This window comes from Thermobia domestica, chromosome 16, assembly GCF_964235325.1.
Source record: "Thermobia domestica chromosome 16, izTheDome1.hap1.1, whole genome shotgun sequence".
NCBI classification, from domain to species: Eukaryota; Metazoa; Arthropoda; class Insecta; order Zygentoma; family Lepismatidae; genus Thermobia; species Thermobia domestica.
Window position 1 is genome coordinate 119,838,789 of NC_137469.1, and position 22,077 is coordinate 119,860,865.

General features: G+C 35.5%; 1 protein-coding gene across 3 annotated transcripts in view; it reads left to right on the forward strand.

Annotated features, from left to right (window-relative positions):
• LOC145673373 (toll-like receptor 2) overlaps positions 1-22,077 on the forward strand; it is a 129,063-nt gene that overhangs the window by 94,748 nt on the left and 12,238 nt on the right. For all 3 annotated transcript variants that reach the window (XM_081743019.1, XM_081743020.1, XM_081743018.1), the window contains 3 exons: positions 10,350-10,920; positions 13,928-14,247; positions 17,682-18,723. In XM_081743019.1, coding sequence (XP_081599145.1) covers positions 10,391-10,920; positions 13,928-14,247; positions 17,682-18,723 — 1,892 coding nt within the window. In that variant the 5' untranslated portion in view covers positions 10,350-10,390. The remainder of the gene's footprint in view (positions 1-10,349; positions 10,921-13,927; positions 14,248-17,681; positions 18,724-22,077) is intronic.

Here is a 22,077-nt window from a genome sequence, read left to right on the forward strand (position 1 = left end):
AGGGTACCAGACTATCAGATGTTCTTGATTCCCAACAATCACTAGCACAGATTTACTCACAAAAGATCCCGCGATATGTGCTGCGAACGTTTGCTTACAGTTTTCATTCTACTCTCAGAAGCGTGGTTTTGATATATGAATATAAGAATGACTTTCTAGATTCCCTTTATTTTTTTATGAACGCCATAGCATAGTTAATAGGGATGGCCAATTCCGGAACATTTACTTTCGCGATTTCAGAAAGTAAAATCGGAAAAATCCGGAATTCGGAAAAATTCCGGAATTTTTCCGACATCCAGCATTTTTCCGAAATCCGGAAAGTGAAATTTCCGATTCCGAATAATAAATTTTCTTGAATGCGGATTGAGGAAATTTTTGGCCATCCCTAGTAGTTACGTATATTGTTTGTTTAAAAATACTTATGGTTTTGGATAGATATGCATATCTGATTATTAAAAATACGTGTTAACATTGAACTTTGTTTCGTAAGAAAAAAAATAGAATGATCGTTTAAAATAAAATAACTGTTCAAGAAAATAAAGGAATATTTTCCCGCCCCGACTTCAGATGGAAAAAAGCCGGGACAAGGACCAAAAAAAAAAAAAAAAAAAAAAAAAAAAGACTATACTTACTAAATTGGGAGTCTAGTAGCTTTGAATGTGCGTGAACCTTCCTGATTCCATTTCCGGAAATCAAAAATAAACCACGCAGTTCTTTTGTTCATCGTTCAGGTTTGTTCACATAAAATTTTCATTTGTTGACAGTTGTAAACAATTTATACCAAAAACAAACTGGGCGGTGCCAACTACACGTAACAGAACCCAATTTGTGAAATAGAAAATAAACCATGCACATCTTTCGTCATAAGGTGACCAGAAGGCAATGATTAAAAAGCCGGACGTTATGAAATTGTAAACCCTTTCCCTACATATGGGAATTCAATTCATTTATTGCGTTTAGGCATCTTTGGCTCAAGCAAGCTGGGAAAGCTACATTTACAAATAGCTACATTTACATGTTAAAATTCTTATCTCATTGATAATTAACAACACAAAGCAGAACTTCATCTCACTTTCTGCAGATCTTTCACTGTCAACTCCCACGCGGTCCAGGGTACATATGACATGGTCATATCTCTTTCCTAAAACAATTGAAAGCTTATGAAGCAGACGGATATTTATAAATGATATGGCCTGGCCAGGGTCGCCAATCTAATGACTTTCCTAGCAAATTTTGGAACACTAAACTTTTCTTACTTTACAACTTACAAAAATGTATACTAATATTAATTTGTAAATTGTGAAGTGTCTGAGACTTGAGCCATCGAGCCATCAAAATAATGGAAATATTTATAATGAGACAACTGAAAAGCAGGACAAATGGCCGTCCGGCTCGACTACTAAGCCGGACACGGGACAGGACCTCCCAAAGCCAGACTATCTGGCCAAAAGCAGTCCATCTGGCCACCCTATTTGGTCATCGTTTGTTCACAATTGTTCACATACATTTTTATTTTCTTGATGATTTATAAGTAATGTATACCAAAGACAAAATAGGCACTGCAAACTTCAAGTAGCAAAACACATATTTAGAAATGAGACAAGTGAGTTTCGTTTTTCACAGTGTGTAGCACTTCTGACTTAGTAGTACATGTATATACAGGGTGTCCGAGAAGTCTTTCCCTGATTACAGAAATTGATAACTCAGGCTAGAAATAAGATAGAAATATGAAACTGGTGTTGAATTGTTTACAAACTATAAAAGTTTTGGTCACATCAGTACACTTCCACATGAGCACCCTTGGTAGCACGTAGCACATGTAGGGCTGTGCGATATGTCGATATATCGATATCGTCGATATCGATATCATCTTATATCGATAATCGATATCGCAAAAATATCGACGTCGATATATCGATATCGTCGATATCGATATCCGATATTGTCGATATCGATATCCGATATCGTCGATATTCGATATCGATATCCGATATCGATCGATATTCGATATCGATATCCGATATCGATCGATATTCGATATCGATATCCGATATCGTCGATATTCGATATCGATATCCGATATCGTCAATATCGATATTCGATATTGGTGTTTCACATTTCCTCGAAAAAATTGCGGCGGGTTTTGCTTTATATATATATATATATATATATATATATATATATATATATATATATATATATATATATATATATATATAACGTTTTTTGGCTCGCGATAGTAGCTGCATTTGCATTTCTTAACCGAATGAAACCAAACTGCGCGATACTCGTATGAGGCAGAAAAACGCCCCGTTTCATGAGTCAAATTAATGTAGGGCTTGGGGACTGTGCTTCCCAACATTCCATGTTAATATTTAATTTTCTCTTTTGACTTCATTTCTTAACAGGATGAAGCCAAATTTACAGAGGATTAGTATGGGTTAAAAATTTGGTTCCTTTTGAAGATAGTCCAAATTGGCGGCGGTGGGGTAGGGATGTTTCTACGTCTACTTAATCCACCTAAATATTGTGTATTTAACTTATATTATCGGCTACACTTCTTCACCGAATCAAACCAAGCTTTGTGCAAAAATTGTATTGAGCAGAAATGATGTTCCTTTCGAAGATAAAGCTAAAACCAGTGCAGAGCCGGGAAGCTATGCCCTCGCAACTTGATATCCTCACCATAATTAATGTTTGTGCTGTATTGCCATTGCGAGTGAAAAATCAAATGCCTGTGCTAAAATTTGCTTAAATCTAAACAGACAGGGGAACAAGAATTTACTAGTTTTTTGTGCAAAGTATTTACACTTCCCTATTTCTTTGGATTTGCTTAAGTATTAGAATATGACTATTATTCTTTCTACGAATGATGGATCTTCTCTTTGGCTTCATGTCAAACACGCACACGTAATGAAAAGACGCTGTCGATAATAATAATAATAATAATATGAAATATTAGTAGCTAACTCGTGTGTGTATTTCGACAACATAATTTTATATTATTATGTGGAAATAAGTAAGGCTGGCTGCCCCCCCCCCTATTTTTTCGATGCGCTTTATGGGTCCACGGTGTCCAAAGTTGGTCCCATCCCAGTATCACCTCTCGATATAAGTTATTGACACTTTGCCTAAAGAGGGCTATGCCGTGGCCCCATGACTACCCATGACAACGACTCTTCGTTCCTTTTGCATTGAAATCGCTTACTTTTCTAAGTACTATGAGTGCATACTGTCCAGCGTTGCTCCCATCGCTCTACAGTTTCTCGTTCTCTCGATATAAATTGCTAATATTTTGTTTGTAAGGGAGATATGGCGTTACAATCATTACGTTTGAAGAAGAATTGATTAAGATATTACCTTGCCACAAACAACACCTATTATTATTATTATTATTATTATTATTATTATTATTATTATTATTATTATTATTATTATTATTATTATTATTATTATTATTTTACTTACCACTAATGGTGCCTACCTTTATTTGCAATGAAATGTGTTACTAAAAAGCAAATCAAATAACACTCTTCGCCATTCAGGCTCCCGAACTCGAAATACATGAGTTCTCTGTGTTAGAGAAATGCACATTTATTATATTATTCTTTCAAATAACACGTTACACAAGTTACTTCACTTTCAATGTGTAATTTCATATCATCAGTAACAATCATCTTGTTCCAATAGGAAGATAACCCCCTCCTGCAAAAAAAAAAAAATAAAAATAAAAATAAAAAATAAAATAAAATAAAACTGACCGTAGCGAAAGGGCGTGAACCTTCTTTAGGCGATTAATCGGGTCCAATATTTCAATAAGTTTCTGCACACAAATATTTCAGTAAAAGAGGAAAATTTATTCAAACTTTCTGAATACCTATTTATGGGCGAAATTTGGTTCCCTTGGAACTTTTTAAGAGTTTGAAGGGCCACCATTTTGAACATTTTCATCTGATTATTCTGGTTAACGAACTCATCAAGATATTTCAACAATTAATGTTTGTGCCAAGTTTCGTCTCAATCCGCTGAAAATTAGGGTGGTTATGGCATTCACAAATAGCGTTATATATATACAAATAGATAGATAAGTAGACACACAGAGGGAGAGAGAAAAAGTGTTTTTCTCCCTTCTCGTACCTGTGGTGCGTCAGAGCTAAACCGGGCCCCTTTGCAAAACGTATTGACCAACCTAACCTAAACACAAGCCTCTTACTTGCTAACGTAGAAACGTGGTCGGGAGGTGTAAGGCATGTAGAAATTGTATTTTTAATAACCATGAGTATGGTCGACTTCCATGTTTTTCTTTTTACTTTTTGCAGCTACATCGGAACGTTCAATTTTTATTCTTCACTAATTGCAAATGGCGTTTACATTCAAAATATGAGGAATTTTGGTGGCATCTGTTCGGATATTCTTCTCTTTGGAAATGAATTAAAGAATAAAAGCAATACGCAAAGACAAAAAGTATTATCAGTACTAAACATTACCAATAATAATTGCTACGAAAAACTAAATACGACCTCTTTTCCCATCTCTCATGTGTTGTATGTATTATTAACAAAAATTTTTAAAAATGTCCTTGCCGAGGATTCGAACTTGCGTACTTTGCATTTGTAAGCCAGCACCTTAACCACTACACCAAGATCATGGCATGGTGACCGTTTAGTTGTCGGCGTGTTTGTTGTATTTGTGTTTTATGTTCCCACTTCGACAATTTTTACTCTTTTTTTGTAAGTTTAACAGCTGTTTCTGGCTTTTTCTTTCGGTGTCGTCCTTTATTTACACAATGCACTATTCGTATTCACAGCTTGTGCCCCTCTGCAATGTCTTATTCAGATTAAGCTTTTCTTTTTGCCCCTCAGTAAACATTTTATTGATTAAATTCTCATACTCTCCACGGATGGAGCGCAGGAATGCCAGACTCGAAAAATAGGTGTACATTTACTTTCCTGACAGATCATACACAAAAATACTGTATGTTCTTCCCCCTCCCTCATTTCGTACATAAATACTTCAGTATGGATAACTAATGATTCAACTTGGAAAATGGGGAAGAGATAATGCAGTGTTTTTTTACAATTTCCTGTACACTGGGTATTTAATGGAAGCATATTTTTCTATATAGCACGAGAAAATTTGATGCTTGGGTCATTCAGAATTATGGTTTAATGTAATATAATAATTCGTTACGTCGCCAAATGCAGAAGGCAACAGCTAGAAATGATTAATTTTCAGTTAACCGTTGTAAATAGTTATTAATACAGTGTTCTGTTAGTTTATAACATCCTGCAATTTGAGCATCAAGTCCAATATACAAGGTGGGGTATTCTTCTTGTACTAATGACAGTTCCCCCACCACCACCACACACACACACACAGAACTAGTTTGCATGAAAACAAAGCCAATCTTCCCGTCAAAGATCGAGATTAAAGGTACGGTTACCATATTCTCAAATGTCAAAATGCTAACAAACTTTCATATGGCTAACTCGTTATATAAACATTGACTTTCGATACAAGAATGCTGAGTTTTATATTTTACTTTTCAAGTTTGTTTTTAAGCATTATGAAAAATATATTGAAATTAATGAAAGATAATTTAAAAAAAAAAATGAATTGATCATGTTATCATCAACATGTTATTGTCAGTTGATCATTGAGGAACTTATGCAGCATCATATTGACTGTGATTTTTCATATATATATATATAAGTAGATCTGATGTTTTTCAACTATTCTTTGAACATGCCTAGGTATAAATCTAAACATATTTTGACATGAGAAATGTCTAAAAAATGAATTGACAATACACTTGGATTTGGAAAATGCGGACAAATCGGGAAATTTTGAAAAATGTATGCTGACGGAAACTTTTACTCTCACATCTCAAAATGAGGACATGCTCGCATGGTATCTCTAATCTAAGGAAACTTTATTCGGAAAAAGAGCAGATCAGTTTTACTTGTGCCTCCTATGACAATGGAAAGCACACATTTTCTTTCCTCGTATTGGAGACATAACGAAACCCATTGTCAGTTCGCGCGTAACCATTAATCCTCTTCTGACACTTTTATTGCTGATAAGAAAAGTTGATTTTGTTTTCAATTGAACAATAAGTCTCGGTTCAGACGTGCAGAAAAGTATGTTGCGGACCCGCGCGAGCCGGAAATACATTGGTTCTTATCATTCATGCCACACGTGCAGACTTTCCCGCACGACTCTGCTGCGGACCCGCAGCGGGCAAAAATTGAGTTGCGGGGACTGCTAGCTCGCAGCGAGTCCGCACAGGTGTTGCAGGTCGGAAAACCATTGCTGGCAATGAGTCAAGCCACACGTGCAGACTTTCCCGCGCCCGCAGAAATGGAAAACGAAGAACTGAATGAAGAACTATTCATTAACGAATTACAAATATATCACGAGATATGGAATTTAAAGTGTGAAATGTATAGAGATAGAAATAAAAAACGGGATGCATGGAATAAAGTGTGTGAAACCTTATGTGAGAAATTTAGTGAAAAAACAAAAGAAGAAAAAAAACAGCATTGGTATGTATTATTATTACTTTTCAATGTAAAAATCTAATATTCATGTAGTGTTTACATTTGATTTTCGTTTAGCGTCCCTTTCCAGCAGACAGGCTATGAATACTTTTTTGTGATAACAATAGACAACAAATACGCTTGGAGAAAAAGCCTTTATTGTTAATGCAGTTTCTTTGATGAGATTTTTTGTCACTCACTCCGGAATGAACCGACTGTTTATAACGTACGTTGCATTATACTTTAGGACGAGGCAAGGACGCTCATCAGGGGGGCAAGGTGAGGCGTTTGCCCCCCTAAGAGGAAATTGTACTTGGGAATATCGAAAACCCAATAGAATTTTACATTAGTTGTAGGAAAAAATGAAACTATATTTGAAAAGTCGCTTATATCCCCCCCCCTTGAAAACCACAACATGGGTGCTCTTGAGTCGAGATCACGTATTATATAGCTTCTGTGCTCAAAAGAGAGGCTGAAGTCCAAAACAACCATCAACATAATAGAACAGAAAAGAAATAAAAAAGCATCGTTTTTCGGCTGACAGTTGTTGTCTTTATTTGTTAATGTACTAAATTTAAAAAAATAGAGTTAACACGAAAATTGTTGAACATCAGGGTACTCATGTGGTTAAAAAATAAAAAAGCATGCTTGAGATGTAACAGAAATATTTTTGTTTCTCGTGCAATTGATAATATTGTGCACGTCGTTGCTATTCTAGAGATAACAACTGAATGTTTTCTTACATAAAGAACAACGCTATCTTGCCATGGAACTCTACCTATGTCGCTTACAAAATAATAAGCCCATCTGTTTCTGCTTCCGTTTGCTGCGTTGCCTCCTTTTGGTGTGCTACACGTATTGGAGATTTCCTCAAAACCTTCTATCGTTAAATGTCACAATTATAAAAATTATTCCTTTTTCTCCAATTATAAAAATTAGCCTTGCTGCTGAACGGGACGTTAAACTCAAAATCAACTCATTAATGTAACAGCCAACATTTCAATTGGTGGTATCGCAAGTCTCATGAAAGTATCTTCTGCTTTAATTTTATCACTTATTTTCGATAAGAGTTCATCAAATGTATCGTCTCTGTTTCTTCCTTAGGATTTTACTGGCTAAGTATACAAAAACAGCACGTTTTCTTCTTTCAATTTCCATCTTCATTCAACTGCAGCTGAAAATAAAATGAGCTGTTTTCTATCTCTATGTGAAGTGGTTGGGCTGAGACGCCCGCACGAGTCTGCTGGGTTCATCCGTACGTAAGCTCACGACTGCTTAAAGGTGAATTTTCTTCCATGTTTATTGATTTGCGCAATGACGAAGAAAAAACCTTTAATTATTTTCGCATGAGCATCACTTCATTTGATGAACTCTTATCGAAAATAAGTGATAAAAATTAAAGCAGAAGATACTTTCATGAGACTTGCGATACCACCAATTGAAATGTTGGCTGTTACATTAATGAGTTGATTTTGAGTTTAACGTCCCGTTCAGAAGCGAGGCTATATGAGACGTGGACCTACTGATTAACGTGGAATCCGAACCACATGAGCTCCCGACGAGAATCGAACCCGCGCCTCCCACGCCAAAGGCGGGTACGCTAACCACTTAGCCACGGAGGAGCTCTGGCTGTTACATTAAGGTAAGTTAATTATGTTAACTAATTATCGTTTGTAAGAGCACAGAAAATTAAACATTCGGAGACCTATTCATAGACATTTTCAGAAGTTATTAGGGGCCACTGGCGTAGTTTAACAATTGCGTCACTAATTTCGATTTTTTTCGATTTCGATTTTGAAAATTTTCTCTTAAAGGGGAGATGGAAGATTTCTATAGTAGTGGGATCCGGTGGCTCAGTGATAGTATGTTCACCTCTGGTTCGATCCCAGCTTGCGTCAAGTGGGCTTTGTGGTACGAGAAGCACCGTGTGCGTGAGTTTTCTCGGGGTTCTCCCGTTTCCTCCCACTTTATTCATTCCACCATTTCATTCATTTATCATCATCATCATTATTTCCTTTAGTCTACCCGGTATAACCGTGCGACGTAAAACTCACGGATTTAATTTCATTCCTATAGTAGTGACATTTCCCGTTATATACTGAGAAATTATAGGACTCGCTTAGATTGGAGATGTGAAATTCTTAATGTAAACTCTTAAATAAAAATAATGGATTTAGTGTTTCCGAATAATCCATTTCTAAGGTGAGAAAAAGGAAACTTTTTATAATTGTGACATTTAACGATAGAAGGTTTTGAGGAAATCCCCAATACGTGTAGCACACCAAAAGGAGGCAACGCAGCAAACGGAAGCAGAAACAGATGGACTGATTATTTTGTAAGCGACATAGGTAGAGTTCCATGGCAAGATAACTTTAAGTTGTTCTTTATGTAAGAAAACATTCAGTTGTTATCTCTAGAATAGCAACGACGTGCACAATATTATCAATTGCACGAGAAAAAAAATATTTGTTACATCTCGAGCATGCTTTTTTTATTTTTTAACCACATGAGTACCCTGATGTTCAACAATTTTCGTGTTAACTCTATTTTTTTAAATTTAGTACATTAACAAATAAAGACAACAACTGTCAGCCGAAAAACGATGCTTTTTTATTTCTTTTCTGTTCTATTATGTTGATGGTTGTTTTGGACTTCAGCCTCTCTTTTGAACACAGAAGCTATATAATACGTGACCTGGACCCAAGAGCGCCCATGTTGTGGTTTTCAAGGGAGGGGTCAAATATAAGCGACTTTTCAAATATAGTTTCATTTTTTCCTACAACTAATGTAAAAATTCTATTGGGTTTTCGATATTCCCAAGTACAATTTCCTCTTAGGGGGGGGGGCAAACGCCCCACCTTGCCCCCCCTGATGGGCGTCCTTGCCTCGACCTAAAGTATAATGCAACGTACGTTATAAACAGTCGGTTCATTTCGGAGTGAGTGACAAAAAATCTCATCAAAGAAACTGCATTAACAATAAAGGCTTTTTCTCCAAGCGTATTTGTTGTCTATTGTTATCACAAAAAAGTATTCATAGCCTGTCTGCTGGAAAGGGACGCTAAACGAAAATCAAATGTAAACACTACATGAATATTAGATTTTTACATTGAAAAGTAATAATAATACATACCAATGCTGTTTTTTTTCTTTTGTTTTTTTCATTAAATTTCTCACATAAGGTTTCACGCACCTTATTCCATGCATCCCGTTTTTTATTTCTATCTCTATACATTTCGCACTTTAAATTCCATATCTGGTGATATTTTTGTATTTCGTTAATGAATAGTTCTTCATTCAGTTCTTCGTTTTCCATTTCTGCGGGCGCGGGAAAGTCTGCACGTGTGGCTTGACTCATTGCCAGCAATGGTTTTCCGACCCGCAACACCTGTGCGGACTCGCTGCGAGCCAGCAGTCCCCGCAACTCAATTTTTGCCCGCTGCGGGTCCGCAGCAGAGTCGTGCGGGAAAGTCTGCACGTGTGGCATGAATGATAAGAACCAATGTATTTCCGGCTCGCGCGGGTCCGCAACAGAGTTTTCTGTTGCGGGCCCGCAACATACTTTTCTGCACGTCTGAACCGAGACTAAGAACAGATTCAGACGGTGTTAATATAGAGAGTCGTTGAAAACGAAAAGAATATACTAATAAAATATTTTTCTGTATATTTCAAAGCCAAGAGTAATTTTCATAGTTTTCAAGATTTTAATGCTCCTGTTTCCCCTTAAACATGCTCTTCTTTAATTAATTATTATACGTTTATTGACAAGTTTCGATTTGGAAATTAATACTTCTTCTTTTTTTAATCCTAGGTAATTTGAAGAAAAGGGCTATTAATAGAAGTAAACAGAAAATGGATTTTTCTACTGTAACGGGGCATATATTTAAAGGAACATTCTTGGTGAAAATTGTGTACATATTCTGTGTTTTTGAGTGTGGAACGGTGTTAATTGCTGCGACAAGATCGGAGGGTTTCTACACATGTGAAACCCTGAAAACAAACATTTCTCAAACGATTGAAGTACCAAGTTGTGATTTTGTGAACGATACTGATATACGATGCCTTGTGTATTCTGTAGCAGAGAAATCAGAAGTATTTTATAACGTATCACAAGCCGCTCAGTTTAATAACGTTTTCAGTTACATTGAGCAATATGATCCTGATAATACAAGTGACACAATCGAATGGTGCATGGGAATAAGAAGTTCTTTAATCACTAAATTCGAAGGTGTACCTGACCAGCGATATCTGAGTCTTGTGTTTCCGAGGGCTTTGACATTATTGCTTGCTATCGTACGTGATCTGACGTTGGACACCAGGTTTACTGGAGATATTTCAGTAGCAATTATGACTTTAAATCGCACATGCTGGCAGAATAACAAGTAAGTAACATCTAGAGTTCATAGTATTCGCCACTATGGTGTATGTGTCAGCGGTAAAAACCGAAATCAGTTAACCTTGAACGGCATTATTGATCTATGAGACTGCTAGTGGTATTTTATATATATATATATATATATATATATATATATATATATATATATATATATAGGGTGGTAAGTAACTCCACCGACAAACTTTGGGAGGCGATTCCTTATACGAAATGAAAGAAAAAAGTTCTAATAAACATGGGCCGAAAAATGCCTCCTTTCAGAGTTATGATCCATTGAAAATTCGAAAAATCATTTTTCAAAACTCCCTAACTTAGAAACTATAGGACCTATCCCAAGCGATTTAAGGAATTACACAGGAACTGATATACGTTCTATCTAAATATCGATGTTTCAGAATTCACCGATACCAGCGAAACGAACGCACTACTAGTACTTAAATGAGTATTCTTATACTTCAACTTCCTTTTTACAGTTCCTTTCACCGATAACGGAGGATGGTAAAACATGGATATTTAGATAGAAAACATACTAGTTCCTGTGTAATTCCTTAAACCGCTTAGGATAGGTCCTATAATTTCTAAGTTAGGGAGTTTTGAAAAATGATTTTTCGAATTTTCAATGGATCATAACTCTGAAAGGAGGCATTTTTCGGCCCATGTTTATTAGAACTTTTTTCTTTCATTTCGTATAAGGAATCGCCTCCCAAAGTTTGTCGGTGGAGTTACCTACCACCCTGTATATATATTTTGGGTGTTCTAAAAATGGCGCTCAAGAACTACAGAGCACCGTTCTCCAGGTCAAAATAAAGCGAAAATACTATATGATGAAATGTGCTGCAGGGCCTCCTTCAGCCACTATAGGGAACTAAAATTTCACTATGTGGCAACATCGCAGTGCTCTACAAATCCATCAAACGGTTACATCAGTTGTTAAGTGGTGCTAGTGTCAACGTCTATTGACTTTAACTGTCATCTGGCAAGAATCGATGTAATTATTTGATGGGTTGCTAATCTAATCCATTAATCTTTATCTGCGACGTTGCCACATAGTGCAATTTGCGTCTCAGACGAGGACCCGAGAGGTATACAAATATATATATATATATATATATATATATATATATATATATATATATATATATATATATATATATATATATATACAGGACCGGATCTAGGATTTTCTGAGGGGGGTGCACCAATAACTATCAGTATATTTGAATCTTTTTTTTTTTTTTTAAAGCCTTTAAGCATCTGTGATGTGTATGAGGAACTGACTATTGTGTTTAGCAAAACCGCTTTCTTTTAAGCCCGAAACGGAAACATGACATGAAATTTTAGGAAAGTATTGCTATTTCCACTGCCAGTTTCTCACTTTAGATAGTGTATATTCAGAACGGAGGGAGAGGGTGCACGTGCTCTGGTGCACCCCCCTAAATCCGGCCCTGTATATATATTGTTTATTTTGACTTGTAGAATAGTGTTCTGTTGTCCGTGGGCGTCATTTTTAGAACACCCGATATATATATATATATATATATATATATATATATATATATATATATATATATATATATAATATATACTGTATATATGATTAATAACTTAAAATTGTTTTCTTCAAAGAAAAATTTAAGATCACATCCGAAAACTGTTAGGGCTACTAAGCTATATAAATAAAGAAAATATCATTAGCAGTCTGAGAGACCGAGACACTATTCAGAGGGATAATATAGACATACCATCTAAGAGTTATTACCAAATTACCTAGTTAGAACTAATTTTATAAGAGCTCCTTCGTTAATACTATAGAGGAGCCAGCAAGAGAAGGTATCTGACAGCTAGCAGCAGTGTTGCAACTATTCACCTATCGAGGCTATTTTCAGTACATCGATAGTGGCAGTTTAATTAATGGTGTTAGCACCAAAGTAGGGGCTGCATTTCCCCTCCGCATGCGGTAAGAAACTTCAGAGACCATCTCTTGTTTTCCCTGCTGTAATACGTATTAACTAGGTAGTAGGTAGTAATAGAATTAACTGATACGTTTTAGGAAAAACTAGAAATTACTGAAATAGTTAATATGTTTTAAATTGTTCACAGTTTTTACTAGTTGAAAGTACTTTTGACTAGTTGGAATTAATTGAAGTAAACTAAAAGTGCACCTGTACTTTTTTTTCAAAAGTTAATTTTCACGTCAGTCTTTTCCGAGCTTTGACACGAGTGAAAAGTATACACACATTTCTAATTTTGATTTCATTGTTTTCAGTCACGTTTCACGTGTTTTCTTTTCCATGGCTATGACTAGTCGGGAGCAAGTGAACTGGACAATGCGAAAGTGCAGAAACATTTTTTTGAGGGTGACACAATTATGATTTGTTAAACAATTTAAATTTGTAGCCAGAGAAGCAGCTACTTATGTTGCTGAGGCTTTGGTTACTGTGTCTCCAAAGACCATGTGTTCTTTCCAACTGTCAAACGGCAACATTACTTAACCGCACGATACTAATTAGTGTGCGATCCTTCCATGCATGGAGTCCTGAATTCGATTGCCAGTAGGGATCATTAGAAGAACTAACGCTTATACTACTGGTAAAAGTGTTAACGCATGGATATATTCTAATTAGGTTTATTTATAAACACTAATTTGAGGGTGCTGAATCCAATGAAACTATACTATATTAAAACATATTCATCCTTGGGCTCACGAGAAAAACGACTTCAAAATTGGGATATTGCATCACAGCTTTGAGATCACTTTTTTCGCAACCCCATAACCGAGTATATTTTGAAATATTTCCATTGGATTCAGGCTCATCAAATTAGTATAAAAAGCTCAATTAAAAGATTTATCCAAGCGTTTTGAAGTCATTTCTCTCATGATCTCTTGGATGGGTATGGTTCAGAGCGATCAAAACTAGGATTAAAATACTTTGAATAAATTCTGTAATATTTTTCTCATAGAGTTTTTTATTATTATTATTATTATTATTTTTCAGACGCGACAGCTCTTGCATCCAAAGAGTGCATGTGGCCGATGCAATAATCATACCTGGTTTACACTATGGAGATCTGTTCGATGCGATGAAGAAGCTCTATTTCGAAATGTTAAAAGGATATGTTAATCTGCTGCGGTTGACGCTGATATTTACTGGTCGCCTTGCTCCAGTAACTGTTATTCCTTTGATAAAAGACACCAAAATTAGACATCTAGAGCTCCAGAATAATAAGTGGTATAAACTGGATATGGTCTTCCCTCAATTACCAGAGCTGGAATCGCTTGATTTGTCCAATTGTCTATTGGATTACATTCATCCAGGTAATGATTGAGTGAGTGAATTTGTCAGTTGAGACACGAGTCAGTTCAGTCATCACTTTTGTACGGATGTAGATCTCAGTTCTTAGATCTGGAATGACCCGAATATACCCGATAACCCGAAGGCAGCCGAAATACATAATCTCAATTTTAAAGTGTATTAATGATTTTCACTAAGTTAGCTCAAATATACACCTGTTTGATTCCAGTATGACATTTCTTAATCCAGGCACCATGTTTTGACTATTTCAAGTATAATTTCGCGTTTATTCTTCTCATATTGAAAAGTAGTACAGTGTTTTCAATACAGATTGCACAAAATGATTTAACATAACGCCGTTTGGTCTCAGCGGTATATCTTATATTCTGCACGACAAGTTGTACATACTCGCTCGATTAAGTTTTGACGAACTCTCATTAAAAAAAATGTAGCTTTTCTTTTATGTGATTCTTACTCTTTATACTGTGGTAGACTTTATAGTTATCTTTCAGTGTAATCTTTTGACATACACAACAAAGAAAATAATCGATTTAGTGAGAAGAGAAAAATAGAAGAAAAACGTGTCCATTAGAATTAAATTCATAACCTCATACTGTCTATGTATATGACAATGTTATGTTGTATCGGGGTCATCGGGTTTGACTACTTGCGATACAAGCATCGACGTGGGAATGTGTATGTGTGTGTGTGAGCGAGAGAGAGAGAGAGAGAGAGAGAGGGAGAAGAAACTGTGTATACGTACTGTATTTGCTCGTTTTTAGTTAGGCTGCCTTCACACTAGGATCTTGTGAGCCGCTCATATGAACCTGCAGTATAAAGCCATTGAATACTTCTGAGCCGTTCAAAAGATCGTGATACGCGTACCAAAATGTCAGCCATGCTAGAGTCAGAAGAAACTTCAGCTTTAATCTTGGCGATAAATTGTAAGAAAAAGGAAAAGAAGATATACAACAATATGGATTCATCCTATACATGTAAATCGATGAAGACTGAAAGAATGTTCATTTTACAGTCTGTTTCCTAAACTGAGAGAAGATGAAAGAAAATTTTTGAATCACTTCAGGATGTATCTTCGTTTGACGAATTGTATAATAGTATAAAGTGTGCATTTCATTAGAGTAACACCAAAATGATAAAATTTTCAACATCAAATAATATATGTACACATTTTTCTATTCCAACTGAGTTCACGTTCACATGTGAAGGGCTCTGATAAGATTGCATTTCATTTTCTTCCCCGCCAGCAGCCCTCTCGAGCCAGCTACTGGCGTGGTGATCTTCATAGTAGCTCAGAGCCGCGGCTCACTTGCACCAAAGCGCGTGTGTGAAGGCGTACATTTAAGACAACATAAAGCTAGCAGCTGTAGCTCACGCTAGCGGCTCACAGGATCCTAGTATGAAGGCTACCTTAGTTGCAATGTATTTATTTAAAATGTAGAAAAATGTAGATAAGGTTAACTTATTTATATTCGTATGGTAATAATAAAAAGAAATTGGTGTACCTGCCCTTATTTGCTATTTTGTTAGAGAATAAATTGACTCATTTTAATTGTTTTCTTTTAAATTTCTCCACGGTTTTAGGGATGGACTCGAATATTAAATTTGGTTACCGGGTGTCTTGATATAGTCTGTCATCAAATGTTCAGCAATTCATTGCTGTGCGTCATCTACTTTTCCGTCGCCAAGTTTTTCGATACATTTTATGTCACCTAATTTTCTGACGCCTAATTTTTCGCAATATTTTCTGTCACCTAATTATTTTTATTCTAATTCCCGTCACCCAACTTTCATCGATTATTTTTATTCTAATTCCCGTCACCCAACTTTCATACAATCAAATAACTACGGTAACATCCAACTTACGTAAGTAATGTGATCCGTAAACCTTTATGTAATTCGAATTTACAATTGCTTAATTGCAATATTTATTATGTATGTTTATACATACCTATATTATTTTTACACAGTATTATTTTATAAATGGAACATAATGTGGCAGTATGTACTTGGATATAAACTTAAAAATATGAAAAATATATGTTATGTATAGATGTTATTTTAAATATTTTACACCGAAAAATATATATTAATCCTACGTATGTCGTTGCATATTGCAATAGATATCAAAGTCGCAAACATGTTCATACACGCTAGTAGTTGTAATTTTCTAGAGTTATTATGAAACTCGGAATTGACGTAAGTTGTGCGTTGCTCTATATAATTACATATTATACTCTTGCTAACCTAGTCATTTCTTGCACAGACAAAAAGTGCCAAATTAGCGAAACTGTCTAATTACGGAGAGGTCTTTACTTTTATTTTACCTAAGATTTTTATTCTTACATTACGTTACCTGCAGAGATGGATTGAGTCGTGGGTCAAGATTTGTGAGTGGGTCGTGGATCAACAGGACGTGACCCACTGCGACCCACCACCCACTTTGACCCACCGATCCACCATTACCCACTCTGACCTCCGACCCACTCTGCTCAGTGCATTGTAGACAGCACCTTCTGAACACTGGTAGATTTGTCTACGTCTTATTTTCAAAGCCTACATTTTTCTTCCTTTTTATTTGTTTCTATTTACTTACCTGAAATGAGTATATCTAACAAGGTACATTTGCGAAGTGTCCCCTCGGGATTCGTGTAAAATTGGTTCAAATGCAAAGTTCTCCGCGGCCTAATGTGTATTGTACTGATTTTAGTGGCCTATACCGGTAATTTTCATATTTATGGGCCTTCATATATCCGGAATTCAATCATACACTACTATAACGATCCGATGAGACGCAAAATTGGTTTTAGTTTCTTGAGATGTAACTGGACATGAATATGGGCATATGCAAAACAAATTGGATCAAGTACTGCTTCTCTGACGTATGTTATCCATCCCGGCCGCCATATTGGATTCAACTTTTGGTTTTTCAAATGGGAATAGATGCAAGCGATACATCACATTCATGTACAATTTTCTCGGAAATTCATTGATGATAATTCCTGTATATTGAGTAAAAGGTGATTTTTGAGCACTTAATTAGTAGTGTTCGTATTTGCGATGGTTAACCTGTGCAAACAGACAATTGAGGTAATGTAAGTTAATGTCGGATAGATTCTTTGGTGTAGAAAATTGAATAATTTGTGGTATGTTAGGTGGATTTATTGAAGTTAGATTTGTGAGGATAATGATACGTGTATTGTGGGGACTGTTTGTCTATAGATGAATTAAACCTAAATGTCAGCTGTTCATGGGGCACTATTGTGGGATTTTAGGTTCTGTTTTTCTGCTAGTTACTACAAATATTAGATCTATTTTAACTATAGAAAATCTCGACCATTTGTGAATCAACGTGTTAATAATAACAATATTTAAGTACTTAATAATTGCATAAATAACATGTTTTTTTTTAAAAAAAAAATCCTTTTCTTGGTTTCAGGTAATTTTGAAAGGATTTCGAATATTACAAGTCTTCATCTTTCGAAGAATAACTTCGCGCAACTTCCTGAAGGTCTTGAAAAATTGAAAAATCTACGAGAGTTTAGCTTCTCGGGTAACATTGATGCCACTTTTACTCTCAACGGAAGTCAATTTGCGAAATTTACTAGAATGGAAATACTTGATTTAAGTCATTTACCAATCAATGCAATATCCCTTCCTAATATGCCTTCGTTGCGTCACTTGAATCTTAGTCATTGTCAACTGTCAAATATAGACAAAGACGCTTTTGCTAAGTTTCCTAACCTCACTGTGTTGGACATATCGGGAAATCTCTTAAGACTACTTCATCCAGAAACTTTTGCAACTTTGCAGCCTGGAATTAAGCTATTTGTTGCCCAAAATCGTTTTAACAACGGACAGAAATTAATCATTAAATCAGCAGATACGTTAGATATGTCCTCAAATTTTTTGTCTTCTCCAAGTGATATCTTGTCATCAGGCGAAGTGAAATTCCTGAATCTTTCTTACAACAACATTATAAACTGGACCACTAAAAGCTCCTTTGTGAAACAAGACAGCAGGATCCTTGTAGCGAACTTGTCGTACAATATAATTGAAAACGTTGGCGCTGTAATGGGGAAAGATTTGAACAAACTTCAAGCTGTGGACCTAGGAGGAAATCCTTTGGATTGTAAAAACTGTGAAATGCCAGACTTTCAGTCATGGTTGTCGACAACAAACATAACTGTTTGGAATCTTGAAAGAAATAAACCATTAACCTGTGCTGTTCCATCTGAACTGAAAGGTGTTCCCGTGAAACAAGTGAACTTTTACAATGAAGTTTGTGTTCCAAAAGTAATCAATTATTTCCTGATTGCTGGTGTTTCTGGTGGAGTTATACTGTCTGTTTTGCTGATTTCCATTATTGTCCTTTATGTATATAGATTTGAGGCTAGATACGTTGTCCATTTACTCAGGGCCAAACGAAGACAAAACCAGAGCACAGAAGACGATGTGTATGATGCATTCGTCTCGTACAGGTAAGGATCACTTTATTATCACCTCACTTTGTTTCAAAATTGTAGGCACAAAACCTTCTCTTTATTAGGGTAATTAAAAGTGACATCCAGAACTAAAAGAATGCATCGTTCTATTTATGTTAGATCCGTAAATACGTAGATAAATACACTATTTATCTTGAAGTGCCCCTGTAACTTTTAAACTAGTTGATAAAACTCATTCAAATTTTGTACGATACAAATATCGAAAGGAAGAAATCCTTTGACATAATCTAAAATATCGCTAGAGTCTAACATAAAGCTCTACTTTTTCCAATGGGACTACGTGAGATTCTTACGCGACGTATTACACCACGTTTATTATTGATTGTTGCAAACTAAGGACGTTACACTATTACAAACATCCAAATTTTTGGAGACCTCTATATCAGTAATGACTAGTGTTGCCAGACTTATCAGAGAGAAGAAAGAAAGATATTACGATTATTAGAAGTGAAGGAAACGGAAAATTTGTGATATTCAGAATTTTCATAATTCGCTCATATAGCCTCGCTGCTGAAAGAGACGTTAAAAAACAAATACAACACAAAAAAGTATATTACAATTCCTGATGGTAGCTCAAGTGGTTCGGATCTCACGCCAAACTGTAGATTCTCGTCCCATGTTGCCTTGGTACTGAAAGGGACGCTAAACTCAAATCCAACTTACCAAGTATATTACACAAAGCCGTGTTGCCTTCTAATCCTATTTTAATTAAGGCTGATCAAAATTCACAACCACTTGGAGTTCTGCTTCTATTATTTCGCGATATTACGATCGAGACAGGGTTCACAGACGTAGGCTAAGATTCTAAATACAAATTATTCTTAAATATAAGGTTGGGGTGCTGATAGGAGTCAAATGCAAAATGTTGCACTTTCTTTGTGAATACTAAGTTACCCGTTGTGTTGTGTTGTTAACAGTGTATGAAAAATTAGTTCCTCTAAATACTTTTTCGAACTAATTGTAAAAACATCTTTAAAATGTCCAGGACTATCATTTCTTTTATATATTTAAAAAACGGAACATCATTTTACGGGGGAAATAACGCATAGCATAAAATATGCCACGAAAACGTAAAACTTTCGGAGAAACCCTAAAATCTGGCTACTTCAGTAATAACGCAAGTAAGAAGGATGGGACTATAAAGTACCGTAGTGTCAAATACTATGTTCATGATATCAGGTATTTCAAACATAAATAATAGAAGGAATTGAAAACTTGGCTTTTGACAAAAGATTTAAGTTCGATAAAAAGAACTGAGGTAAGTATCACATTCAATCACGTATATGGTTTTTAATAGACGGAAAGATCATAATGTCGTTTACAACGATTTGATGACTCAAACCGTTTCAAAGATATGATAGACATCAGTTAAGTTTCGACGCTGCTTAAAACTTTGTTAATGCGAAAACTTGTAATTACAGCTACCAAAAAACTATTGTGAAGGTGGGAGGCACGGTGGGTCAGTGATAGACCCCTTTTCTCTGGTGCGTGGGGTTCCTGGTTCGATCCCTCAGCCAAACAAGTTTGTGGTGGACAACATCGCGTCCGTGAGTTTTCTCGTGATACTCCCGTTACCTCTAACATTTTCGTTTCAACAATTCTTCCGTTATCATTTACTTGCCGTTAATCGTCATCTCGTTAGCCTAAAGGACATATTCATGGGACGTTAAACTAAATGATTTCATTTTCGAAAACTATTGTTTGTAAAGTTATTGAAGCAAAAAAGAAAACAGTCATTTTAAAATTTTCCATCAAATACCGATTTTAACCAGTACCAATGTTTTTCAGATCTTCGAAACGGTTTAAGGTATTAAACGGCATTATGATGTAGACACCTATTGAAAATCATCTACACAATTTTATTGTAATTCCTATGTATACATTTCTTAACACAAGTTTTTTTAAGAAGTTAAATTTTCTATCACTTTTTGTTTCGTATTATTCGAAATACATAATATGATTATAGTATTCGACTCTAGGATGCGTTCGACGTACATTGCCCCGTCCGAATCACTTGTGGTATGACAGTTGTAGAGTCTTCCAAAATTTTTGATTTGTGATACCGAAGCGTCTTTAGTTTGTAACAATCGATAATAGACATGATATTGTAAGTTTTCATTGAACATGTAAATTTAAAATGCGAGTTTGTAATCAATTTACATGGTCCCATGTAAAAAAAAAAAAAAAAAAGAAAAAAAAAAGAACTTTACGTTGGGTTTCCAACATGTTCATTTGGTGGTGTTGCAGATTGTCAAACAATGTTCCCTATCGATATTTGCATTGTAGACTACATCGTTTTTAATGTATTATTTTAATAGGCGTTTCAAGGTAAGTAGTTCGCTCTGTATCTAAAGACCTTCCACTAAAGACGAGTATAGTCAGCGGTGTTATTCTATTTTTTAACAACCAGTTTTATATATATTGCATATATACAGAGAGATAGTAGATGAATATGGATAGGTAGATAAGTAGGTATAACTTTCTTAGGAAGCAAAACACAGAAAGTAGACAAAAGCAAAGTTTTTACTGAATACCACAAGTGACAAGTAAAAACTTAACACAGCATCCTAATAATACAAGGTGGTGTGACAAAATTCGGTAGCATTGCGAATATCTTGGAAACGAGTTATCCAAGATAGATGGTTGTCAAAAAGCATTGGAAAGACCTTAATCCAGCAATGAATCAACAATGATTGACAATGGTATGCACCCGTTTCAAATATAAATAATCCTCACCACTACACTCATGTGATCCCAGTTCTCATTCTTGATATTTGAGCATTTGAGATTAAGAAATAAACGCTTATATCTTGTTGTGAGAGATCATATGTTTAATCCTATAGTTGTAAAAAATTCTAAAAACAAAGATAGTTAAATTATAATTTATGTTCCTGGGTATAACTGGGTAAAATACACTGTTATGTCTGATTATAACAACAGAGATCCTACTGGTGGGAGAAGTCACGGAAAATTGTGCAGGATACGGAAGATCAAGAAAAAAGACTGGAAATCAGTGAAAGTCAGGGAAATTTTATAAAATATATTTTTTCTAACATTAATTGTACATCAATTTCAGCTTAGTCAACTATCGTATGGAACATTGTTCAGATTTTTATGGGGGGTAAGTGGAATGTATGTATGAGCAACTGATTACTATTTGTTTTTATGGAGTAAATGTTTTAATATATAAATATTCAGCGTTATTTATTCCTTATTTATATGCCAACGTCATCCGATACCTGTCATGAAAGTCAGGGAATTTCTGCCAAAGGTCAGGGAGAAGTCAGGGAAATAGATTTCTGGCAGATCAGTAGGAACTCTGAACAAACG